At 37.9% G+C, this 27,098-nt stretch overlaps 1 protein-coding gene across 2 annotated transcripts in view; it reads left to right on the top strand.

Annotated features, from left to right (window-relative positions):
• Nucleotides 1-27,098, top strand: part of CFAP44 (cilia and flagella associated protein 44) — a 47,606-nt gene that overhangs the window by 4,255 nt on the left and 16,253 nt on the right. The window contains exons 2-24 of one of the 2 annotated variants that reach the window (XM_063351108.1): nucleotides 769-858; nucleotides 1,603-1,695; nucleotides 2,550-2,721; nucleotides 3,778-3,940; nucleotides 4,943-5,045; nucleotides 5,366-5,582; nucleotides 7,115-7,229; nucleotides 7,713-7,877; nucleotides 9,145-9,300; nucleotides 9,917-9,964; nucleotides 11,039-11,138; nucleotides 12,386-12,480; nucleotides 14,874-15,083; nucleotides 16,023-16,133; nucleotides 17,835-17,987; nucleotides 19,847-20,071; nucleotides 20,542-20,687; nucleotides 21,561-21,831; nucleotides 23,810-23,865; nucleotides 24,302-24,464; nucleotides 24,798-24,928; nucleotides 25,881-26,068; nucleotides 26,472-26,643. In XM_063351108.1, the coding sequence (XP_063207178.1) occupies nucleotides 769-858; nucleotides 1,603-1,695; nucleotides 2,550-2,721; nucleotides 3,778-3,940; nucleotides 4,943-5,045; nucleotides 5,366-5,582; nucleotides 7,115-7,229; nucleotides 7,713-7,877; nucleotides 9,145-9,300; nucleotides 9,917-9,964; nucleotides 11,039-11,138; nucleotides 12,386-12,480; nucleotides 14,874-15,083; nucleotides 16,023-16,133; nucleotides 17,835-17,987; nucleotides 19,847-20,071; nucleotides 20,542-20,687; nucleotides 21,561-21,831; nucleotides 23,810-23,865; nucleotides 24,302-24,464; nucleotides 24,798-24,928; nucleotides 25,881-26,068; nucleotides 26,472-26,643 (3,343 nt within the window). The remainder of the gene's footprint in view (nucleotides 1-768; nucleotides 859-1,602; nucleotides 1,696-2,549; nucleotides 2,722-3,777; nucleotides 3,941-4,942; nucleotides 5,046-5,365; nucleotides 5,583-7,114; nucleotides 7,230-7,712; nucleotides 7,878-9,144; nucleotides 9,301-9,916; nucleotides 9,965-11,038; nucleotides 11,139-12,385; nucleotides 12,481-14,873; nucleotides 15,084-16,022; nucleotides 16,134-17,834; nucleotides 17,988-19,846; nucleotides 20,072-20,541; nucleotides 20,688-21,560; nucleotides 21,832-23,809; nucleotides 23,866-24,301; nucleotides 24,465-24,797; nucleotides 24,929-25,880; nucleotides 26,069-26,471; nucleotides 26,644-27,098) is intronic. The other variant, XM_063351118.1, reaches the window with a different exon arrangement.

Raw genomic sequence — 27,098 nt, 5'->3', positions numbered from 1 at the left:
TTGCTGCAATGTTCATTTTAAAGTGTTTTATTTAGAAATGGACACCGTGTTTGAAATCAAAAGGCAGAACAAATTTAGAATATGAGCAATGTTTGTGCGTTTTGCTTCTTTCAGAGATGTTTACATAAATGATCAATGTGTTTGTTTTTTATACGAAAAAATTGGATCCTTCCCACCCCAGAGGACAATGGTAACTAGTGAAATTGTAGCACTCTGAAAATTATAATCTGAAAGCTGAAAAATTGTTGGGGGGTGTTAGTTAAGCTGCTTAAAGCTTTGTTTTTTTAAAAAAAATGTGTAATGTTATTAATTCATTTTCCATGAATATAGAATGTTTGAAAGAAAGTCCTTTTTTTGTTAAATATTCATCTCTCCTGCTTTTCCATTCAAGGTATTAGATGGTCTCAGAATGTTTATCTTCTGATATTTTTGGGAGGTCCACCAGAAAGGTGAAGAAATAGCCTTGTGGTCTCAAAACCAACTTTCTCCCCAGTATATTAAAGAGAAGCCCAAATCATGTAAATCTGTCTTCAGCTTCCACTGTTATGCAATATGTGGTCTGTCTATAGCAGTGTACACAGAGCCTGGAGTCCTAAAACCTGAACCAATGAATTCACCCTTCAAATTAGGACATATCTTTGGGTTATTCTTATAACACATGACACGAATATTATCTTTGGTAATCTCAAAGCATTTGAGAGGAAATGAAAATGATCCAAATGGCAGATGAAGGCCAAAATACTAGAAGTTCCTCTTCACCACCACCAGGTAAAGAGGACATGCCATCTTCTCCAAAGGAACAGGAAGGAGCTGATGAGAACCCATCAGAAGGTGCACAGGCAGATCATGGTGGTGTCCGTGAGTATTTCCTGCTATTACATAGTGATTTCAATACTGAATCTACATTAGCTTCTGGCTTCTCCCACCACTCACCTCTTTCTTACTAGCATGTGTTCATCTTCAGTTGCTGCTCTTGGTGTTGCCAAATTTCATTTTGACTCTGGTCAAAGATGACCCTTTCCAGTGAAGTTCTGGGCTCTCCACTGTGTCTGCAGTTCCCGCTGTCCCTCAGCCCACAAAGACTCTCCCCTGAAAATTTTTGTTGCTTAGATCTATCTCTGTGCTTAGTACTGCAATCAGTTCATTAACTCCACCATTGTCTTTCAGTCAGAGACCTGTATTTCTCTTTCTAACACCGTTTTCATCTTGAAATGCCTGTCCAGTGTCTATTTCAGGTGTTCTGCATGTCATCTAATACACTAGATCTAGGCAGCATGGACAACAAAATCCACTAGTGGGTCTCCTGTGGAACTTTGGAAGGATTTTTGATGCTTATATTGCTGCATTACTTTCAGCATTTGTTTGATCTTCCTATCATGACTTTTTCCTGTTATAGGATGTGTTTCTTTCCTTCCCCTAAGTTTTAAACTATGTAGCAAACTTCTCCCTACACTTAATGCTAAACAGCAGCAAGTCCATTGTTATGCAGGAGGGATTTTTTTTTGCTACTGCAGAACTATGTATTTATTTAACATGACATGTATGAGCAAATTAGTCAAAGGAATTCATACCTAAGAGAGTAATTCCAATTGTCCTTTGCAGAAGAAAGAAAAACTAGTCTTCCAGAGGAATCACCAGCTGCAGAGGAGCAGGAGGAAGAAGTGGAACAAGTGGAATCAGATGCTGAAAGCGTTGGTGAGTACTGCTTTCTATTGAAGAGATGTTGGTACGAACTTAAAAATCCCACTACTTTCTAGTTTTCATTTTTTCACTGAACAGCATCTCAGACCAGTGCCATCACGTTACAGTTATTGAGTTTCTCTGCCCCCTTTCAGTTGGCTTACCTTTCCCATGGCTGGTCTCTGACCCCTTTGGTTGTTTTTCATAGAACACCTAGGAGAGAAAAATATCAAGACAGGGTGAGAGCTTACAACATAGGTAATGGGTGTTTGATCTGAGATATCAAACTGAAAAGTACTTTTATCAAGTGCTTATGACTAGTTGAAAGTCAAGTTGACAGTATTCTGCGCTGCAGTCCAGCAAAGAACTACCCTGGGTCGCACATTACCAGTATGCCTTTTTGAGGACAATGGTGTCTTATGGTGATCTGTTGTATGTAGTTTTACTAATTGTTTTGTATAGTGATGTGCATTTAATAGCTACTGAAAAGAGACACTTTAAACTTTATTTGCTTTCTAAAGCTGAGACCTAAACACTAGGCAAAGCCAAACTACTTTGGTAGGTCTTGAGTTTTAAAATATATTTTTATAAAGCACTCTTGAAATTTTTATTTTTAAATTCTTCATGTTTGAATATTCACAGTAAAGTTTTTAAAAGCCTGAGGGAGTGCTTGTTACAGGCTGTTTCAGGACAAGTTGTTACTAAGGCGTGGTACACCTGTTTTGAGCTATGGAGTGCCTATTATTCTGTTGAAGGAGGCAAGGAATGTGTGAATCCTTCCCTTTTGCAGTTAGGTGCAAGTATCAGCAAGGACCCTAAAATTTATGGTGAATATAAATTTCCTTTATGCTCCCACTTCTGAGGTGCAGAAGGCCATTTGGAAGAGCAAGATAACAGTGAAATACTCTCAGAGACACAAAAAAAGCCTGAGAAGGTAGAAGAGAAAATCTCGGAAACTTTCTTCTATAATTATGAAGATATATATTCACGACCATTTGTCACTGAAAACTCTGGGATACCAATTAACCTTCTTACTCTTAAGTATCCTTTCTGTTGAGGCTGTGCAAAATTAAAGCTAAGGATATTTAATATATGGTTCTAAAATTGTACTTGTCTAATTTGGAGTAGACTATGTGGCATTAGTGGGATACATTTGATTGAGACACAGATAAGAATCCTGACCAGTTATGGTTCTGGGTGAATTTAATCTTAAATGTTGTCTTGACCTCATAAACATTTCTTATTTGACATAATTCTTACAGTTATAAGTGCTCTTGTAGAACTAGATCAGGGCCAATTTAATGTGACCAGGCAGAAGACTAACCTAAGAATATCCCCTGCAAAGCTCTCCCTTTCTGTGTAGCCACATTGGTGTTCCCCAAGAAGCTGAGGGGAGGGCAGGAGAAGACCAGCTGTGTAACTCATGCTTCCTCACAGAACTGCTAAGGGAGAGGTGTGGAAGAAACCAGGTAGATTTGTAGCCTGGTGCTCAGAAGATCTAAACTGGGAGAATGAAGCGATGCCCATCAATTAAGAGCTCCAGTAAGTCCGTTGCTATGTATGGTCAAGTAGGATATGACACATGACTTTCACAAGTGCTGGTGGTTTTCTCTGCAGACACAGTCAAGTTGCTATTGAAGACTGGATTTTCCCTTTTTTACGTCTGCCTGTAAACATTTAAGAGATGATCTTGAGCACTTCCTTGGTTTGGTCTCATTTCTGTAGAACAGTTCCTAGTAATCTGAGGCACATCTCTTACACTTTGTTTGAAAAGAGAACACTGATAGAATATTAATTCCTTGCAGTCGCAAAGGATCAAGCAGAGGCAAGAGGTGTAACCCTGTAGTGGAGATGAAAGGACGGACTATGAATTTTAGAAGGTCTTCACTTGCGCCTTCCCCTCAGTTATAGAGACTTGATATATTTTACTTTCACTGTATACTGAATAAAACTATCTCCTACCATCATTCATGGTAGGAGTCATTAGTCACCAGATTCAGTATTCCCATTTCAGTTTTTGTTTAAGTGTTTCTATCCACGTAGTAAACTTTTCTAGAAAGCCAGCGTAAAATCTTTTCCTTATTGAACTGTTCTCAGGCATTCTTTTGGATATGACTCCACCAGAAGTGTAAACCTGCTGCCGATGAATAGCAAAACACTGATGTATATAGCAGGTAACCAAGTGGTGCTCCTGGACCTGAAAACTAAATCTCAAAGTTATCTCCGGAGCAGCAGTGGTGGTGGAATTGGGTTTCTCACGGTATGGTTTTTGTTTCCTGTTTTAGGCTGTTAGTCACTTTCTAGAAGCGAAATGTTCACTTAGTTGCCTGATGGAAGATTTCTACAGCTGCACCTGCATATACATAAGAAAGTATGGCATTGATTAAGGGGATGTGTGGACTATGCAGCATGGGCTGCTCAGCCCATCAACGTAATTGGCAGAGGACAAATACCTGCATACCTAAGTCCCAGGCTCAGATACCTTAAAGAACTGATAGTTGCCAGCTGGGATTAATTTTTAGAACTATCGCAGTCTTATTTCAGTTTATATCAACTTTTTTTTTTTTGACCACTCATCTCTCCTAGTCGCAGCTGATATTAATATAGTGTTTTGCCTGCAGTTAAAATTTAGAAAATCAAGTTCCTAGATAAATGAAGAGAAAAAGTATCTGGTTTCACTCTAGTAACTCTCAATTGCTTCCGCTGGATTTGAAGAACCTTACCCTGTGAAGGGAACTGCCCTCTCTCAGTTGTATTCCACATGAGCAAGGCTTTCAGAATGCCAGCCTCAGATTGTTCTGCTCCATTGTAAGCAGCCTTTTCTGGGGAATCGTGGTACATCTTTATGTCTTCAGAACCATGTCATTCAGGATGGGTTTTCTGCAGCTGTCTGCTGAAGTAGATGGCTGCTAACACAAATCCTGCTCGTGGAAAGATCAGCTATTGACTTGAGTGAGGTAGGAATAGTAAAAGAATGCATAATAAAGCAAATGATTTCATAGTTTGTCATGGTTCTGCATTACATGTGCACTATAGCATTTTTTGTGCGTAATGGTTTTATCATTTTGTGTGCATAGTCACTTCATTCTGATATTGAGCAATAGATTGGCAGTTGTTCAGAATAAATGCACAGAAAAACGCAACCTAGTATTTATGGCAATGTCTTTTGACTAATGAGTGAGTAAATACAATAACTCAATAACTAGCAGAATAGAGACAACGGTGTCATTACAGTATGCAACGGGACTTCTGCTTTTTCAAGGCACACCCTACTAAGCAGTACTTTGCAGTAGGAGAAAAAGGAAAGAAGCCAAACCTCATCATCTATGATTATCCTTCACTGAGGCCCTACAGAATACTACGAGGTAGTGTAAAAGTTCTATTTTCATTTTACACAAATGGGCCAGTGTTTACAGATCCCAGCAGATGGAGTAGTGGATCACTTTAGAAGTTTAGAAGGAAACGCAACCTTTTGGTCCTTCAAAGCAAAATAGAAAACACCGATTTCAAGCTTTTTCATTATTGTGTGGGAGGAAACTTTTATTTAGTAGAAATAGTCAGCTGAGAGATATTACCTAGTGAAACAAATAATTGCAGTGAAAGTTGAGCTTCTTCTAAGTAGATTAGTTTCTTCCTCTTTTCTCTGTGTGTGTATGCGTGTATTGGGGCTTGTGTGTTTCTTCAGGTGGAACAGAGGAAGCCTACGTTTTTGGTGATTTCAATGGTGCTGGCACTTTACTGGCCAGTATTGGGAGCAGCCCTGACTACATGCTGACTATCTGGGATTGGAAACAAGAAAAGATTGTGTTGAGGTCAAAAGCTTTTTCACAGGATGTCTACAGGGTCACATTTTGTGCTGATAATGAAGAGCAACTGACTACATCTGGAGCGGGACACATCAGGTAGGTTTACAGATTAGGATTATCCAAAATCATAATAGGTAGAAGATGACTAACAGGAATGTATCATTAACAAACATGGACCAATGGGAAATGCTATTTTATCCAGCCATTACAATTACAAAAATGAGAAAGTTCAAGTCAGCCACCCAAGTCTTTTAATGCTTTTGCTGTGCAAAAAGGATGATACTTGATGTTGAATGTCAGTGCCAGTGGCTCCATTCTTGTAATTTCAACAAGCACCAGGGAGAATTAATAAAAAATATTAATATATATATGTCTTCTAACTGGTAACACAGCACATATGCCTCTTGTGCCTTCTGGGCTTTCTACCTCTGATTTCTTGAACTCAGCTGCTGTTTGGGCAGCCATTAAAACTGGTTGCCAAGTCGTGGATCAGAAATCCTCTGATACCACCAAAAGCCTGCAAGGAAGCTTTACAAAAGATATATGTACACTCCCTTCTCTGGTGAGTTCATGGATTCTTTTGTAATAAAAAATAAACCACAACTTTAAGCTCTTTGTATCAGCTTTGTGTTCTGTACTTATCCAGTATTCAATGTTAATACAGCAGAGACTTAAGATATGACTTGGATGCTTTTGTAATAGAAATTATACCTTTAAAATTATAACACTTATAAAGATTTTTTGAATTTTAAGGGAGATGTCAGATCAAAATCTGAGATTTACTCTATAGTTTGTTTGCAGGGTTGGTCTGAAATACGAAATGCTTATTAGACCTAGAATGAATGTGGTTTAGAATACATTATTTATGGAAATCAGACAAAACAAAATCCCTTATAAACTTTCTTTTGAGCTAAAATGCTGTGAATAAACTCTGGCATAGTTTTTATAACATGATAAACATGACTTTTCACCCAAATGTGGTCTCTAATTCAATTTTCAACACCTGTCTTAAATGTAACGTCTCCTGTACACACAGTGAGGGATCTCTAATTGCAGTAGATGTTAATTTTTCTGTAATGCAGTCATTTAAAGCTATGTTTCGTACTGCTAAAAAAATAATGATCAAATTGAAATAGATGTGAAGATCTAGGATAAAATCTTTGTCTCACTGAGATTTTATAGTCAAGCTCAAGTCTGTCAGGGTACTTGGATGAATTCAGTGAAGACTTTAGTCCCTTGTATTTGCAAAGTTAAGCATCATACACTGAAGACAAGAAGAGTAAAATAGGTATCCCTAAGTATGTGTATTGGTTGTAGCTGGAAGGCTGTAGCTATGCATTTTACACTTATTAATTTTAAATAGTAGTTTAATCTTCATTCTGCCTATTCCAAATACTTTTCCTAGCTTTTTCATAGGGGAAGCGTAGGGAAATGTGTTTGTGTAGTTACAAAGCTTTATCTCATTTTAAAAAGAAAAACCCAAAGGCTCCTGTGAAAAAGAATAATAAATGAACAGCCCTTATCTCAGAGGCATCCCTGATAAGAGTATTACAATGTTGGAGCGGGTCTGAAGAACGTGTTTAGGAAATCTTGTATCAGGGAGCGTTTTTTTTTTTATATATACTCAGGTTCTGGAAGATGGCTCTCACATTCACTGGTCTCAAGTTACAAGGAGCTTTGGGCAGGTTTGGAAAAACAGCAGTGACCGACATTATAGGTTATGTGGAGCTGCCTGATGGGAAGGTAAGTAAGAAAAAGTTTAATTGATTTTATGTTCTTTCTCAGGTTTTGATATAAAGTCTACTGAGTAAGTTGGAGAGTTACTATTTGCTTCAAAGTGATTTGAATTAGACCCTCAATGCACTGCTCTGATAAGTTAATATTGACTTTAATTTGCCAAAAACCGGGCTTGCTTTGTAGTAATTGAAAAGTACATTTAGTATTGTAATTCCCAGACAAAAGATCTCTGTTGGCTTAGAGCTGAGGCTTCTCTTATGGGGTAGTGAAACCTTAGTGTAAAGAAATACAAAGGCTGTCAGCCCTAATCTTTAACCATTTCAGTCACATTGTAAAAAGTGAATCTTCTCACCCTTTACACCTTCTCTTGCAAATAACTGTACATTGCTATTGATTTAATGCTTTCATGGAAGGAAGCCACAAATGTTAACCAGTATTTCTGCATGGTTAAGTGCAGGTGCTTATGTGCTTATCTCATTTTCATTGAAGGTTGTCTCAGGGACTGAGTGGGGCAACTTGCTGCTTTGGGAAGGTGGCCTCATTAAAGTAGAGCTCTGTCGAACTGGACACAAGCCCTGTCACAGTGGCCCTGTCAGCCAGTTAGTTCTGGATGAAGGAGAACTTGTCACTGTTGGAAAAGATGGCTTCATTCGGGTGAGTTTTTCTTCTGCTCTGCCTTTAGGTGTGCAAATTTGTGGTCAGTAGGTACACGTTACATGTTTTCTTTACCAGGGCTTATTATGGAGGCAATTTTCTTTCTGAGAATGAATTTTTAGAACAAACAGAATAAGAGCACATCTCCACAGTGTCTATGTTTGAATTGGATAGTGTTCACGCAACGTTCTGTATAATAGGGGTAAATAAATCACCTTTTACTCTAGTAAATCAGAATAATTTTCAGTGATTCTCCAACAGCTTTGTTCTTGCCTGCATTCTAACTTTTTTGTCATGTATAGTTTTGATTAATCTTTATAATTTTCAGGCCTATTAATATCTTTATAATTTTCAGACCTTTGTGTCTGAAGTAACACCAAATACTTTTGGTGTTATTTCAAATTATAAACTACAGCCATATTTGAAATTAATTTTCAGAGTATTTGAAAGCTCAGATTATTAATATTAAAATGACATAGAAAATTACTAGCCTCTCAGAGATACATATACTGAAATAGAGGAACAATTAAAAGAAAAGGCACCCTGAAGTTAACAGATAATTCTATAAATTAAGGTCAAAAAGTTTTTCTTATCCATACCAGACCAGTTTCTGATCTCACCTGTCAATTATCAAGGATTTTGCAATCTTTTTTGCCTCCTCTTTAAGGGAAGACGTGATGTGTCATCTGCTGATGTGTGAAAGACGCAGATAGTCAACAGGAAGCCGACTGTTATAGACAGCAGAGGATTTCAAACACCCTTGAGTTTTTGTTGTTGTTGTTGGTTTTTTGTAAATTGATGTTACCCCATTAGGAAAATTCACTTGGTTATAAGGGTGCCAACTGATGTCTTGTCCTTATCGCACAGAGCAGCACACAGATGTGTTAGATTTCCTGTTCTTTCTTCTGCGCTGCACGAGCAATGCTGAGAGCAGGCAGATATCATTCACTCTTTATAGTTCTGAGGCTGACACGTATAGCTCTGCTAGTACCAGGGCTGAATTTAAGCAACTGTTGTTTCAGGATTGGACGGAGAACTTTTACATTTAATTTGCATGGCACCCAAACATATCGGATAGTAGTTATTGATTGTCACTGTTCTAGGTTACATTCAAAGCAGCGAGGCAGATATGACAGGTTTCATACTCTACCTGTAGTATCTACACTCCCCTGGTTTCTTCTGATTTTGAATTTCCATATTAATTGTGTATGAAAACAAAACCTGGTCTTATAACCCCCATTTTTTTCATGCTTCTAACACCATGAAGATGTGGAACTTTGAGGCAATAGATGCTGCTGACTCTGTGGATGACACAGGGTTACTGGAAGTGGAGCCTATGAATGAACTTCATGTTGGCAGAAATGTCAGTCTGAGTTTCATGTCAAAAATTCATGACTGTGGACAGCCCGTTTGGTATGCTCAGGTAAGATACGTGCAAGTACATTCATCTCTGTGGAGAAACACAGAATGAGGGAGGTGATGTTAACTAACAGCAGGAGTCCATTACAAATCAGTACATTTCTTTTATATATATATAAAATCATCTTCCTCTTTCAAACACTGGAACAGGCTTCCTAGAAGGGGATTTATGTCCCAAGCCTAGCAGTGTTTAAAAGTCGTTTGGACAATGCCCTTAATAACATGCTTTAACTTTTGGTCAGCCCTGAAGTGGTTAGGCAGTTGGACTAGATGGTTGTTGTAGGTCCCTTCCAGCTGAACTGAACTGAACTACGCTATGCTACTCTACGCTATGCTACTCTACGCTATGCTACTCTGTTCTGTATTTTTGGTGTATAGTAACATGTGAGACTCTGGCTTTCGGAGCCAGAACTGCATAAGAACGGGGGAATGTCAAAAAGTATTGTCCAAGTTCTGTTATCCTGGACTGGTGGATTGGACTGATAAGACCAACATCACCACATTCATTTGTTTCAGTTTCCCAATAATCGTTAAGGAATTTTTAAGGAGTTACTGTGAGTTTCAAACTGAAATTGAGTTTGAAAATATTGAAGTTACATGTTTTGTTTTTTCTTCTTCAGGACACCAATGGAGCAATCTGGAAGCTGGATTTGACTTTTTCTAATATGGTAAGTCTGTGTTCTTTTTCCTTCTTCTGATTTCTTCAATTCCTTTGCAATAACTTCCTTTAACTATATTGCATGCATCTGGAATGAAGTTTGTGTTTTATGAAGCTGCACAGTTGAAAATTTTAGCATTGAAACAAGTTGTTATTTTTTTTCTTAAAAAAAATATTTTCATAATGTTGTTGATTATAATGATTGTGCAGGATTATAAAAAAAAAATAATTGATTTTTGATTCCTGAAATTTTGGCTGCCAAATTCAAGTTACCTTAAAGGAGTTTTATGCTCATAAGCAGGTAATAAAAGTTGCATGTATGCAGGAAATGAGTTCAAGGAGTATTGATATATCCTATCTAGATAGGTGTTTGAAACAATCCTTACTGTTATCTCTAAATGACATAAGAACCAGGAAAAACAGGGAGAAGATGAAATACACTTCCCATGTTTTATCCTACTGGTTACTAGTGTTACTGCTGGAGATGCTTTTGGAGAAATAGATGACACAGTTAAAATGGGGGCAGCTGATTTTTGCTCCCAAATGTATTAAAGTAAATGGGAACAATCCCTTTGAGTGGAAAAAAGTTATGTGGCAACATGTAAAATTATGTTCCAAGAATTTTATGGTAAATAAAAGATATACAAAGCATACTATAAAAACTAATGTAAAAAATGTATAGCAAAACCTAAAATCCTTTGGATGATGAAATGATTTCCCAGGCAGCATAAGACCTAGGTTTGAGAGCATCTTCTTTGACTTCCGAGCAACAGCTCTTTGTTACAAATGCTAATTCCAAGCCTGAAACCACTTAATGAAAGGCATTGCCCTTTATTTTCACACAGAATATGATAGAATTTTAAACGAACGGATGCTCCTACATTAGTTTTGCTCATGATCTTCTTATGGACATTTAAATTTTTAAGAAAAGTGAATTTCATATAGGTACCTCATGCGTGCCAAACTTTATTCACACGAACAGCACCTGTCTAGATTTTTCAGGTTCGCTGGTGGTATGGCTGGTAATTCCATATAAGTGCAGCTTCAGAATGTAGGAGAATTTCTGTTCTGTTTTGCACTGCAGACCCATGATCCAGAGTGTCTGTATACCTTTCACTCCGGTAGGATTGAGGCTGTGAGCGTCTCTCCCATTACATACCTTATGGCCACCACTGCTCTTGACCGTAAGTACACTATTCCTTTCCTCTCATACCACTGTAATTGTTTTTCAAGAGTAATGATGCTTGGTTTGGAGCTATTCTGTTCTGAAGTGAAGTTCAATATTTGTTCATGAAAAATCACTTTACAGACAATTGTTATTCCTGGGATTAATTTTTTAATAGTTAAGACAAATCATTAATGTTTTGAAATAATGTATTAAGACTGCTTCATCTTAAAAGCCTGGGATTTTAACAAGAGAAGTTTTTAATGGGAAACTTTGTAAATTCTGTTCGTTCTGAAGGAATGGCTGAAAAGATGAGACATTTGGTTTCAATAACAGCACTTATATTCAAAGCTCTGTATCAGTAAGTGTTGGGATTTTTGTTCTGTAAGGAATTACATACATCTCTAGCATTGTGTAAGTCATTGTGAATATTAATATTTGTGGCTTTCTTAGAAAATGCAATAGCTATCATGCTCTCAGTGACAGCTAACATGTAATTACAGACATACTTATTTACCTTCTGTAAATATTGCAATTTAGGCCTCTCACAGTTAGCTTTATCGTGCTTTGAAAGAAGAACCACTGGCCAGATCATTAACAATGTCATTTACACTCCTCAAAAAATGCTACAAGGTCTTTAACTCAATTCTTGTCTGCAGTATCTTGTCATTTGTCTGTGTTATACAATGTACATGCTCTTCTAGCCTGAAGACAAACTCCTACCAGTTGAGCAAATGACACTTAGGATATATGCCAGCTGGAGTGGAATTTTATGCAGACCAATATGTGTGTCTACGAATCTGTTAATTTCACCTCTGGTGAAATTGGCTTTTCTTTGGACAATCTCCTATTTTCATCCATTTAAATATTTTCCTCCCTAGGCAATCCCAAGTAGTAGCATATCATCTCTTCCTATGTTGTCAGTACAGATTTTCCTTACAGCATGCCACAGTTCTGTGATTATGTGAAAATTACACATGGTGGTCTGCATGGGGCTTCTTGTTACAACCCTCAGCCCTGACAACTCTTGGGAGTGTGTAAGTTAAAGAGTGAAGAAAGCTTATGTTTTTTTCATGAGCACCAAGCTAGCTGTGGTATTCTGTAACCACCAGTTATGTCTTTCCAAGCAGGCGTTTGATACTCAAAGAGAAAAATTAGTAACATTCTATCCAGCTTTTAATTCAAATAAATGGACATTTCTCCATAAGTCTTATAATGTGAGTGACGTGGCAAGAAATAAATTATTACTGTCTCCTTTCCACGCAGGGTCAGTGCGCATCTATGATTTCATCAGCAACAGCGAACTGAGTGAAATTAAGTTTAAACAAGGAGGAACAGCACTGACATGGGCACCTCGTGTTGTGAGTTTTTGCTAGTGTGTTAACAAAAATTCAAAAGGGGCCTATGAGCCTGTCAGCAACAAGAAAACTGCTCACCTTAAAGAAGTCACTGTTAGGCCATGGTGGAATTTACTGTAGTAGTACATATATATAAGTTTGTGGGGTAGGATATATGTATACAGTATATCTACAGTTTGACTTTACTGTGGATTATCAGGTATCCTACTTTGTGTCGTCCTGAGATTTTAAAATCAGATCTCAGTATGCAGTCCCAGGAAGTAGTAGTCTTAGATAATAAACTAACAGCTTCTATTTAACCCACGCAGAGTAATCGTCAATTCACATGAGTTAGTTAACACATTTAGAAATGACAGCCCAGACAATCCACAAACATTTGGAGATGAATCATAAAAAACTGTTGCCAGAACTGATCATTTGTGGAGTGTGGAGTCTATCACTTTTAGACATATTTGCTAATTTTAATTAAAATAGTGTCTAGTTACATTCTTGAGGAAACGTAGCAAGCCTGGTGGGTTAATTATAAGCAAATTTATGGAGGAAAGTGCTCTACTTGAATTTCCAAGGTGGGGGTAACACTAGGACGATGCTCTTATAACTATAATTCTGGCCATGCAGACTTTCAGGGATGCTATTAGGTGATGACCTGTACGTTCAAGACATAAGCTGACTGACACGACAAATTGTTCAGCATTACAAAACTGACTCAGTTCAGTTTTACAGAAGTTAATACTAAACACAATATGAAAAACAAGGGTACTTAGTTTAACTAGCTGCATTTAAAATCCCATTAGATACTTACATATAGCTTAAGGTGCTCAAATGTATTTGAAAATCTGTCCTATTAATCTAAGAAAATTTCATCCAAGGTATTTTGAAGCCTCTGTATTCCACAATAGCGTCATAGGCAAGCTAGCAACATACAGGTTAGATACGTGAACAGTGACATGGATTTAAAACTACCTAAATGGCTGGGCCCCAGGGGGTAGTGCTCAGCAGCACAAAGTCCAGTTAGAGGCAAATCTCCAGTGGTGTACCCTAGGGGTTATTATGGGTGCAGGCTGGAGAATTGGGCTGACGAGAATCTCATGAAATTCAACAACGGAACATGTGAAGTCCTGCATCTGAGTAGGAACAACCCCAGGCACCAGTACTGCCTGGGGGCCCACCAGCTGGAAAGCAGCTCTACAGAGAAGGATCTTGGGATCCTGGGGGACACCAAGATGACCACAAGCCAGCAATGCACCCAAAGAAGTCCTACAACATCCTGGGCTGCATTAGGAAGGACATTACCAGTTGGTTGAGGGAGGTGATCCTTCCTCTTTACTCAGCACTGGGGAGGCCACATCTTGAATGCTGGCTACCTAGTAGAGGAAAGATACATAATTAATGGAGTCAAACGCAGAGCCATAAATTTGAGGTCCATGAGTGACTCCTCTTGGTCATTTCCTGAGCAATGCTATTGTACACCTGATTATTACAGAGGGGATTTTTAAGATAAGACGTCATGGGCTGATCTCCCCAGATAACAGGAAGACGGTTACCCCCAGCTCCGTTCTGAGCAATAAATATTTTCATACCTAAGATCATACTTCTGCTAATTGCTCACAGATCTTCTCCATTCACTCTCATCTTTTCACATAGCAATTGTCCTTCTGGTCTCATTTCTCATGTGCATTAACATTCATCTGTGCCGTGTCTGGAGCTGGCTCACCTTGGTAAATCACTTCAAGACACTACCATGTACGGCTAATATCAGCTAAATCTGCAAGTCCAGCTAGATCCAGCTAAAACACAGGCCTGTTTCTGTTAACTCTTCTCTCTCACGTTTCAAGCCTGTCTACATTGTTAGCAATTGGCTTACCTACACGGCTTATGGTAAAGACTCCATAGCCTCCTCTTTCCATCTCAAGTAGCTGTTCCTGTTGACAGCTGTACTTTACATGGAGTCAGCCAGACCCCAGTCTGTCCCCTTACCTCTTCAAGAATCATACCCATATTCCATGCCCAATATTATATTCAGGGTAATATAATAATTCCTTTTTTGAGTGCCAACTCTTTTTCTTAAGAAGCTACGGATATATTTGTATATCAGTATGAATTACCTCTTCCTGAGATGTTACAACCGCATCCTCATTAACATTTCTAGTCTCAATGGCATGTTATCCATAAAGAAACGAACCAATCCAAGCAAAAAAATAACCATCGGTCATCCCACTCCCTTTATGGGAGAGAATAAACAACATTTCCCACGTATGAAACATTCTTTGTGCTTTAGCAACACTTCTATGTAAGATGAGTTACAGGTTAACACCCGAGCATGTGCCATACAGATTCTTATTCTAAACTCTCAGATCTACACTGTGATTTTTTTTTCTTCATTCTTCTACTCAAAGGTAAATCCAAATGGAGGTCTAATTGCTGTGGGATTTGAAGATGGTGTTGTCCGCATAATTGAGGTTTATGATCCCAAAGGACTGCCTGTCCTTGCAGGACAGACCAATACAGAGAATGCAAAGATAAATCTTAAACAAGCTTTCAAACCTCACGCTACTGCAGTTACAGCCTTGGCGTATGAACGAAATGGAGATGTGCTTGCCACAGGGGTATGTATCACTTCTTTTGGTTATTTTTGTTAAGCCACAAATGTAGATATTATTTTAAAAGATAAGGTGAAGTTTTTTTATTGACAACACAGTTATACTTCTGTTACTGCCCTCGATCACTTCTTGTAGTTCTCTGCAGTGCTGCAGGAAGAGAAGGATCTGTTTGCACTCACATTTGTTTTATGAAGGAAAGCAACTGTGTAATTCATACAATTCATTTTGTGAATTGCTGGACTGTTTAGTGTGAATACTGTAATCCCTTTTGAAGATGGATTTGGTTCATTTTGGAATTAGTTTAGTAGTATCTTGGAATTAGTATAAGCAAGTCCATTCATACACCACCTTGGCAGCACTCCAGCTGCTGTGCAGCCCTGCTTGGCCTTACAACAGGATCGACTAGTTGGTTTGTCAGTGTGCCTGCTAGTCGTGGAGATGATTTCCAGTCAACGTGGTCTCTCTTTCTAAAAGCTAGCCTTCAGCCATGATCAGTGCATTTACAGTTACGTGTTCCCTGAGCTGAATCACCATGCGTTTCACTTAATGCTGCCATTTAGCATTTAGGATTTAAGCTGCCATTTTCTTGTTATCCAGGGAAATCAGTCTGTGCTGTCTTATCCGAAAAATTGTGCCTGAGCCTGAGCTTTACAGGAGCTCCTGGGGCAATGGGCAGAAAGCACATGGCTGGAGATGCCGGTAAGGCCCATCAGGGCAATTTAGGGCTATGTAGTGCACTCAGACCCCTGGAGCAAGGTGAGCAGAATCTTTATTTCCTCCTTGTAATTATCATGGAAATGCAATTCTAAGTTGCAAATCACTTGTAAGTCCCCCTGTTGAGCCACAAAACATTTGAATTTTGTGTTCTGTCATAAAGTACTTACAGCCTTTTGAATTTTTGGTCAGATTTGATTCAGTCATCATCTTTGTTTTTGTTTTTCTCAGAGTAAAGACAAAACCGTTTTCTTTTTTGCTGTTGAAGATGAATACAAGCCAATTGGTTTCATCTGTGTCCCTGGGCCTGTGCAGGCATTACAGTGGTCTCCACCTTCTCATGTGAGTAATGCATGTTTGTTTTCTTTCCCTCCCTACAGGGTTAAAATGTCATTTTGAAAGGAACTTCCAATGAAAATAGATGAAGATCCATGACCACCCTGGCCATGTTCTCTATAGACAATGCAAACGATGTTTTGCTACTTAGTTCTTCGTGCTGTTTCAGAATTACAGGTTCTGTATAGCTGTATCTCTGGTCCAGTCACTTTGGACATATTTTGGACTTTGGATAATAAAGAGCAGAAACATATGCAAACCACAAAATTTTGCTCAGCTCTTTGAGTTCCTGCCTTGAAGAAACAAGCCCGTGCCTTAGCTTTTGGAAGGTCTTAGCCTTCTTTGATAAAAGAGTTATTTAAACATTATTGTCTGTGCCTCTTTCCCATGTTAAAACAGTCTTTTTCAAAGCTTTTGGTTGGAATTCAAACTGTGTGTTTGCAGTGTGTCAGTGACACATTCAAATAGTTTCTTGGTAATATTTAAAAAGTTTTATAAGGTTAGAGTAACATCTGAAATTTGGTTGGTCCAATATTCTTATTTTTAAAGGAGACTGTTCATTATATTTAGACACTGACAAAGTGGCCAGCAAGGTATGTTATACTGGTGCACAGGGGCAAAGTGTAGCTATTATTGCTTGTGCATGGGAACTGATAAAAACTGCATTGGCAAAAGAAGTCTTGCTGCTATGAACTCTATCTTACTGCAGAAATGACAGATCTTGATCTGACAGTTTCATTTTGAGTCCCTTCCTTAAGGACAAGGTACTCCTACTTACTAAAAAAGCACCCATCACGTCTTTGATATGTTAGGTTCCTTCTGAGTAATTTGTCTACTGGTATCAGGTCTCCACTGCTAGATATGAACACTTACTAAACATAGTACAAGCATCTGAGTGTTACATTACCTTTTTTCTCTTTAAAAAAACCACCTTGGTGATTAAATACTATACATTTAATGAATGCATTTGTAAGGCTGAGATTTTATAGACATAAACCCCACATAATTCTAGTTAAGGTTTCCATAGCAACTCTAATATGCCCCCTTTGTACATTTTTAGTGATGGGTCAGATAAAATAACCCTTTCTCTATTCTCCAGATTGCTTAAAAAATTGAAACTAAATACAGATTTGCCTTTTAAAATCTCAAAACACTAAATAATTATTACCCTTACCTCACCTATTCTTCCTAATTTAATATTTTAAAGGACCTGGCAAGTACCAGCAAAGAACAAACAAACTCAAATCTAAATAGCATTTGGCAAGATTCTGAGCCCAGTCTTGAAGATATAAGGGATTCATTAGTATAGAAATGTACGAACTTTCAAACAATTATCAAAACAAAACCTCAGCTGCTAACTTTTGGGTCAGATCCGTCCTTTAATTTACCTAAACTACCAAAATATCATCATGCTGCTTCCAAGCTAGACGGTGTCAGAATGATAGCTGTTTTGTATATGGCAAGGACTTCTTCAATTCCTTAGCTTTGCCTGGGATACACAGTGTAAAAGAAGCTCACTGATTTCTGGTGTCCGTTTAAAAGAGTCCATTTAAAAGTGTCCATTTAAATAAGAGCACAGTTAGAGTTAATGCCTTCTGGCTGGAGCTTGGCTTTGTGCCTATGCATCTTCTGACTAACTTTTTCACATTTCTCTCAATTCCATGTATATGTCTGCCCTATACTTGTATTTTCTGTGGTTTTGTACAGGTGAAGAGCACACTGCTCATCCTTTGTGAGAATGGCTTTGCTCTCCAGGTTCCTGCCCCTCTTCCTGAGGAACATGATACAATGTCCACCTATCAAATAAAAAACCTGCCGATGCAGTACTTCCATTTTTATAGTATTAAATCCCGAATCAAGGTAAATAACCTTCCTGCAGAGGAATTACATGCTCTTCATGTTCCAGAGGACAAAACTACCCAAAAAGGTTTCTATTATCTGTATTGCATCATAGAATTTTTTTGCTAAGCTTCTTGAAAGGGAAGGACAAATAGAGTCCATTTGTGTCTGAGTTTCAACGTTTGAAATTACAAGTTGTTGTTTGTTTACTCAAATAGAACACACATCACACTGAAAGCATGAGGTGCATTTTGATTAGAATTAAAAGATAGTATTAATGAAAGGGAAACAGTTTGGTAATTTGGTAATTTTCAGAAAAAATATGTTTCTTGTGGTTGATGGTAGCCCTGTAGGAAATCCCTGTGAACAGTAATAAAACAATCACGTGGTCACTTTGAGGCAAGCATGAAACATCTTTTTTTTTTCAGCAGTTATATATTTATGATTTTTTAAAATGTTTTGATAACTTTAAAGGTGTGTTTTTATTTCTGAATGAGAACTAGCATTTTAGAAGATATGTGGGGCAAAGGAAAAGAGTTATGCCTGCTCTCAGCTGCAGTTAATTTTGTGAAATCAAAAAGCAAGCTGATGTTAAGGCTCAGGAGCAGAGCTCCAATGAGTAGGTTCTCAGTCACGTGTTCCATCCACTATAATCGAACAACCTCTCTGATTCTAATCTTAACCTGTGACTTCTCTGCTTTCTCTATTAACTGCTCCTGTCTTCTGAGTGGCGCATTACTGAATGTCAGGCAAAGCCTCATTTCTTGTTAAGACTAGGAGGAAGTCAGCTTTCAGGAGAAAGATTTCTTGGTGTTTTTTTCACAGGAAGAACCACAAGAATGATCACAAGGCTAATATACATATCTTAGGAAAGACTGAAAGAATGTGTGTGGAGTTTTGGAGGTTTGGGCGTTTTGGGTTGATTTTGTTTTGGTTTGGTTTTTTAAGTTAAAAGAGAAGAATATTGTTGGGAGACAATATAAATCTTTAAAAATAGAAAAAATTTATACAGAGAGAAAGAATATTAATTGCTCTATCTTTCCTCTAGGAATAGATCAATAATTAATAAATTGCAACAAGGATGTTTTAGATAAGATGTAACAAAAGATTTCTGACAGTAAGGATGGTGAAGCACTGAAATAGTTTACATAGGCTGTAGAGTCCCCATAGTGGACTTTTAAAGGGTAGATGAGACAAACATCAACCTATAATATTTAAGGTTTAGCTGATTCTGCTTTTGGGCAAAAGAATGCTCCTTTGAGATACTTTCCAGACCTTTCTCTATGATTTGCTATCTAATATCTTTTTAGGAAGATCCTGGTTTAGAGAATATTTGATATTTGTTTATGCTAAAGTAGGCTTGAATGGAAAGGAGCTTTTAAAGGTTTTATAAATCTGCAAATGTCTTCCCTTCATTGTTCAGAAGAAGTAAAATCAGTTACTGCTGCTTTTTTTACTTTACATCAGTGATGGATTAGAACTCAGGAATCTGAGTTCAGCTTTCCAGTGCTTTTCTTTCTCCTGGGCAGGCAAAGGACAGGGCTTAGGAGTTCTGCAGGAGTAATATGTGCTAATAGTGGTTGTTTTGGGGAATAATGTCTCTGAGGTTATGCTGAAGTCTGCTTCTCATGCAGAATGGTTTCTATTTCAAAGGACCATGAATTAAATTACTTTGGAGGAAGGAAATGGGGGCATTTCCACTGGAGACTACTGTGAAGTCTGGTTGATGTCTGTTTAGTTGAAGGAAAAGAGATTTCTCTAGATACTCTGTATATATAATGCCAGGACCGCGTTGGATTTCATTTATAAGGCTCCTTCAGTCAGTAAAGCATGGAGTGCCTCAGCTTCATGTCTCCATATTTCTCTGCGTGTTGTAATAGCTGGAAGAGGAGATTGCACTGAGAGAGAAAAAAAAGCAGGAGAAGGAGAAAGCAAAGCTTGAATGGATAAAGCAGCAACAGGAGATGGGAAAAGAGATAAAAGAAGAAGAAGAACCTGAAGAAGAACCCGAAGAAGAGCCATTGCCACCTCTCTACATACCAGAGGAGCCCAGTCCCATCCTCTGTGGCTTTTATTCATCACCAGGAAAATTTTGGCTTTCCTTGGTAAATTAATTTTTAGTTCATGTTGATGGGATTGCAAAATGCGGCAACCTTCCCTTCACGTCTGGGTGCCTTAGAAAACTGATTCTCTAGGCCATGGAATCCCCTTCATACTTGGTAGTTTCAGTGGTCTTTGTGAAATAAATCAGTAGCGTAACTCCGGTTCAGATTGTTCAGTAAGTTTCCAATAGGTATGCTTCTTGGTGATGCCTGAATGAGCACAAAGACTAAGCTGTTCCCTCACAAGCAGACAGTAGAACCTTAACGTATTGGTAATTCCAATAATCACCTGTAATTCCATTGATCATGATAGATTTTTCTCTGTGGGTAAAAAGGACCTCTAGATGATTGGAAGTAACATTTTCTAACCTGTAGTAGACCCTTAAGAAAGGAAGAATTATTCTGAAAATTGCATTTACCTGGTCAGCTGCTTCAGTGTTCTTTTGTTACCATTTCTTTATTGTCCTCCTCAGGGTGGGTATGACTCAGGGTTCCTCTATCATTGTGAATTCTCCTCAAATGATGACCAAGACAACCCTGAAAACAGGCAAGATGAACCCTTTGAAGCGATTCCTATTGAGGGCACTGACAACAATCCCATCCACCGAATCTCCTTCAGGTAAAACATTGTAGCGTAACACTTAGCTTCATGATAAAGCTTGATGCAATTGAACTTGGAAAGAAAGAGGATACACTGCTTCGTCCTTTTTTTAATTGTGGGTCAACTGTAGTATGCAGGAACTATCTCAGGTTTTCCTGGCACCGAATTTCACTTAAAATTCCTAATGGACACAGTTGGGCACTGTGTCTAACAGAATAATTTTAAAAGCCCTTCAAAGATGAAAATGTCTGATATTTAATTAAGTACTGATTAGGACTCAAACATCCTAGGTTGTAGATCTCCAGGAGACCCATTAAAAGCCTCTGCAAATTGTGATCATCAGAACAGCTGTTCTTTTTGGTAATTAGCAAAGAGAGGACACAGTTAGCCCTCAAGGAGAACATATAGGGATCAGTCCATCCCTCTTGTGCAGAGGTAACAGGACGAATGAAAATGGTAAACTATTTTCAGACTCCTGATATTAGGTCCCCTGTAAGGCTAGGCATGATCTGCATCTAAGGAAGCAGGTTTAGTTCAGGCTTTACAGCTGGCTGCATTCACCACCATCCGTACTAGGTGGAGAGCAGGGAGGGACAACTGTTTTTCTAGCTCTTGGTGTCTGCTATCCTGCACAACTCGGGGCTGAGACCAGTTCCATGATGCTCAGCAAGTGCTGGAGCATTCCTGAGCTGCTAGTTAGCTGCAAAAAAGTTTGTAGTAGTTTCACACATACTTTAAATGGTCCAAATACTTTGCTCCCAGCTTACAAACTTGGGAAGGCTACATTTATTCAGATAGATTAGCTCTTCTAAAGAAGTGTCATGTTTTGAGCTGAGACCTTACTTGTTTGAAGTTGCCTGTTATTACTGTTTCTTGTTGCTTATTTAACAGTACCAGCAGACTACTGATGTTCTGTGGGATGCAGAATGGTGCACTGCGTGTTTATCCTCTCCAAGAAGAAGGCCTCTCAGTGAATACCCTGAAGGAACACTGGTCCTTGAATGTACATGACAATGACTATGGCCAGATCCAGGGGATCTGTTCTAGTTATGATGATAGGTTTCTGATTACCTGTGGTGGAGATGGAAACATTTTTACTTTCAACGTCTTGTCTCCAGAGGATGTTCACAAAGAGCTAAAAGCCAAAATCCCCTCTCCTAGGGTAAGTCGCTACCCTTGTTCACTGAATTAGGCCTATTTACAATGAAACTACTGCAGGTGGAAAAAATCCAGTTCAATTACTTGGCATCATAGATCTTTCATAGCAAAAGCTGAGGTTTCCAAACAATTTGGAAGAAGAGCTCTTGCGAAACATTCTGTAATGAACAGGCACTGACTGGATTGTTCCATCTGCATGTTTTGTGTTTTTCTCCAAATAAACATAGTATGTGTTCTTCATATGTAATATTCTACTAGTCTTTCCCACTCAAATGTGTAATCATGCACATTCCTAGAATGAAAGAACCACAAGGATTTGTCATATTTAATACCTGTCTTGGATTTAGTTCCAGTAAAGTGTGATTCTGCTCTGGATGGGGATTCTAGAAATAATGTTGGAGAATACCAAATGTATAGTTTCTTTGTGCATCTAGTACATTCATATACAATTCAGAAGTTGGACTTTTTAAATTCGCAAAATAGCGCAGCATGATGCTGATGCTGTTGCTCTTTCACTCTTGGACAGCATTACCAGTAATGATTTTACAGGTGTCCTGTAATCACAGTAGACCTCATCACCTTTATCACATTTGAACCGATGACACAGGAACTCAATAACAATTCTACTGATAATACACAAGAAGAGAGAGTTGTCAACTCCCCCACTAAAATTGTTCAGACTTAATTGAATCATCCAAAATTAAACACATTTTAAAAAACTCTTGAGTGCTTGAATTACACAAATATAACTTGAAAGAAGCGGTGAGACCTGTTGAGTGAAGAAGCGCTATCATGCACAATGAATTTTGGAGTAGATATACATTCAGTACAGTTTAAAAATCTTGAAAGTGTCAACATAAAACAAATTCAACTTTTAAATATTTTTAATATTAATTGGTAACTACATTTTGAAAGATGCTTGACAAGGGAAACAGAGCAAATTGTGATTTTGGTCATTTAGTTAAATTGTTCATGACTAGTTGGAATTCTTTACCAGTATCACAAGAATATATAGCACTAAGAATAGACTCAAAATTATTTTCTTAAACTAAGTGAATGATTGGAACCTGTTATATCAGAGCCTTATTAGCTCCAGTGTTACAAGTAGTATTAATATAGAATTATAAAGCACATATATACAGCTTTGTCATTTTGAGTATGTAAGTAGATCTATATAAAGATCTTTATGTTGAATTTCTATTGTTCAGACTAGCAACATTGCTTAATGACTATCCTAATAGAGTTTTTCCCTTATCAAAGTGTACCTTCATTAAGTATCTACTCTAGTTTTAAGTCATGTGGAAGATTTTAAAAATTCTGTCTTCATTAAATGTAATGGGATTCTTAGAGAATCAAATACAAATCCTCTGAAACTAATTGAGTTAAATTACAGATCAATTTAGTATGACTGTATTCACTGTAAGATGATAGGCCCCCCTCTTTTTTTAGAGCATAACTGCCTAGGGAAATGAGGCTTGTGTAACTGCAGTGTCCATCCATCTGTCATTATTCACGGCTAATAATTGTGAACCCATTATGCAGTCAGCAGAAGCAAACCAGATGAATTACACATGTAACTTGGAATTAGCCCAGGATATGTTGTCTCTTGTCAATGTGGCAGTGAGAGGAGACAAGAGAATTGGGTTTGGGGGGTAGTAGGGAAGCAAAGATATTATGGGACAGAATGAAGTTAGGGCAAGCAATGATGTAATGGTTAATGATGGGAAGGATGTAGGATTTGTGTTCTCTGTCCCTAAGAACTATGCTTCATTTATTCTTTTACTCATAAACCAACTAAATTGCTTTTTGTTCTTGAAACATTAAAACTTGGTATTTAAGGCCCATAAAGCAATATTGATCATGAAGGTTTCTTTTGGTTTTGTTAGAGGCAATGGGAGCTCTGTCCTAATGTTTGTAAAAGCTTTATCGTCTGTTGAAACTATCATTGCTTGTTTAAAGGCAAGACAACATTTTTATTCCAGAGTGGTCTTGAGAAGGACAAGGCTGCTGAAGACATTGAGGATCCCAATGCCTACAAGTAAGAGATGTTTGGATAATGATGAAAGAGATTTTCGTGTGTTGGTAGCTCTTTCTTCAGACCGTGTATTTATTTTTGCCTCCTAAGAGGAGGGAGAAGTTGACTACCCTGAATTTGGATCATTTCCTTGTTACACACAAAGTTTTTTCAGCCTTTCCCTCTACTTCATCTACTTTTCTGTGGTAGTAATTCAAAGATGGTACTCTGAGACTTATTTAACTTCAGACTACAGAGACAACACAAGGTCAAGGTCAAAGCCCCATGATGTTAGGACTGTACAAATATACAGGAAGATGATTCCTTTTTAAATTACCTTCAGAGCCATTGAGTTGGCTGTGAGTTTAAGCCTGTCAAGGAAATCTAAAAGGTTACATAAACTGTAATCTTTCCTCTCTTCCATTGAGATAACACCATTTCCTTTTTCGTGTGTTTTCAGCATTGAGGAAGTCAAACAGAAAAAGGAGTATGAACGGGTAATGAAGGAAGCTGAAGGGAAAAAAAAAAAGAAAAGAGAGGAGTTAATTGCACTGAGGCATGAGTTCCTTTTTCTTCTTCAAAAGAACCAGGAGTTGCCCAAGCACATGCAGCTGCACAGAGAGGTACATCTGGTTTTTATGAGAGTCATTTATATTTAGAGACACATTCTTGGTGAATGTTGCTACAAGATGCGTTGGGGCCAAAGATGTCCAACCCTTTGGACTAAGGTAGTTCTATGAATATATAATTTGATGGGACTTCTGAGTCACAGGTGATGACTTGTGCCATTTAAGAAGCATGTGAGAAAAATGTGGTTCTCTGCGGAGATCTCAATAGCTCCTGAAATAAAGGATTGTGTTGACGTGCATGGAAAACTGTCACCTGGGAAAAAATACCTATTACCAAAACCGAGCAGCCAAGATAATGTGATATTGGGTTTTTGTGTCTTTCTGCAGCAGTATGAGATGGACCGTAGGATCTTTGAGGAACTGGATAGGCAGACAGCACAGAGAATACAGTTGGTGCAAAAAGAGCTGGCTTGGGAGCGTGAGAAACAATTGATTGGACTACAGAAACTACGAAATCAGTAAGTACCACTTTTTTTCTACTTCTCCCTCTGACCTTGCATGGGCTTTATCATTTATGATGTTGTACCTGCCACAAGGAAAAAGAATGTGATTTTTTTTTTTTTTCCTCATATAGTAAATATTTTTTCTGTTCTGTTATGATTCTGTTCTTATTTTACTTGGAACATACACAAGAGTATATATTGATATTTGGGTGTAATTACTTCTTTTGAATCTTTGGTAAAAATTCAAATATGCAAATCAGGGAAGTAGTGTCATTCTGATTCACTTCTATATGAAGAAAACTAGGATTTGGTTTTTTTGAGACTAATTTTGCTTGGGTTTTTGCCAGTAAGTTCAGTAAGAACCAAGAACTCTTATTGGAACTTTGAAGAACAACCTATGAGATGAACTCCTGTTTTCAGGCATGTTGCGTGTCTGTCAGATGTTTTAATGTCACTGCTAACACAATGTTCTCTATACAGTTTAAAGTTATGAAATGAACTTTCTCAAGAACACAAGTTTAAGCACGAGGTGCATTTTGGGTTGGTTTTCTTAAATCTAAGTATATAGCAAAAGATGAATTCCTAAAAAAAAAATACACAATAGAAATAATACATAATAACAAAAACATCTTTCCCAGTGTGTGACTGGGAAAAAGACTTTAACGAAAAAGTTTTTAATCAGTCCTTAATGGAAGACGAAAGATATTCTCATGAAGAACCTGGTGTAAGTTTCAATATTGAGAGTGGTGTTACTATGTTTATTCTCAAGCATTTCCATTCCTGGATTGGATAAAAGTCAATAGATAGTGTCAGATATCGTCATGCAATTACTTATTGACTTGTGAATTTGCATGTATTGATTGTATGTGCAATAAATAAATTACATTACTCATGTCCTTTGGGTCAAGGAAAAATGGTAGGTTGCACATAGTGACATCAGCCAGTTTTGTCTAATTTGACTTTTCAGGTTTCGGGACTCACTGGAATTTGAAACTGTTGTTGTCCATGCTATTCAAAGCGATCATCAGATTTCCACCTACAGACTTCTAGCAATGTCTGAGAAATACTACCAAGAACGTCCATCATGGAAGAAGACAGTACTTAAAGGGGCATGGAAAGAAGCAGAAGAAAAGAAGATCATCAGAGAGACAAGGCGTATGCATAGGGCTAATGATGACCATTTCCATTTTATCAGTAATATTGTTTCTGTCTTTCACCTCAGTTTGTTTTTCAGGAGTCCAAGCTAAAAAAATTATAATTTCTTTAGGTGTACAGGTAAAGAAATACAACTTTGGTATGCTTTTTTAGTACCTACATACATAGTAACACACATACATAGTTTTCCATGTTTAGGTCAATCTCGGCAATTGTCTGTCAATCCTGTGGGTAGAGCATGACGTAAAAGTCAAGTCAAAGAACATGAATACATTCGGAACATCCACTGCAGTGAAACTATACTGATCAACACTGGCTCTACGGGAGCCATCCCAGGCGGTTTGCAATAGTTGGGACTGCACTGTGCTGCGTGGTACTTACACCTTCACATTGTTACTTTTAGGTTCACATGGTAGAATTTTCGAGGGCGAGGCTGAAAAGCTGAAGACGTCAGAGGTCCAAAAGCCAACTGCACAGTATATAGAAAGCAAACGTGAGCAAATCAGAAGAATTGTTGAGAAATCTGACAAGGTGAAAGCTAAGATCATGAAGAGGAAGGCAGAGTGGGATGAATTGTGAGTCTTGGACTCTGTGCTCTTTTAGTTCTGCTTCTTGTCTGAGGTCAAGTAATGCTATTTAGATGTCATATGGCACTATAATCTCTCTACCTAGTTTTTTATATTCCTAATGGCTGTAATTAAAATGGTTGAGTTTTCGTGTATCTGTGAGTCTCAAGAGAGCATTAAAATCTTGCAGTTAGTTTCTATTGTTCTTCTAAAATATTAAATAAATTGAATTCAGCAACGTATCTGCATCCTCAGATAGGGAGTAAAAAGGTGTCTAAATCAATCATGACTGAGGGACACCTAGACTATTACAGTTGACTCTCAGTTAACCCTACCAGCACGACATAGAGCAGATGCTGTAACAGCTGAATGAAGTCAGTTGCGCTAACATCATGGCCATTATGTGAGTATTTGTGGTATGCCTTCACGCTCCATGCTGGTCTTTATCTTGAGAGGCAAGAAAG

The sequence above is a fragment of the Chroicocephalus ridibundus genome, chromosome 1, assembly GCF_963924245.1.
Source record: "Chroicocephalus ridibundus chromosome 1, bChrRid1.1, whole genome shotgun sequence".
Lineage (NCBI taxonomy): Eukaryota > Metazoa > Chordata > Aves > Charadriiformes > Laridae > Chroicocephalus > Chroicocephalus ridibundus.
The sequence above is the reverse complement of the archived record's forward strand: the minus strand, read 5'-3'. Positions and strand labels throughout refer to the sequence as shown.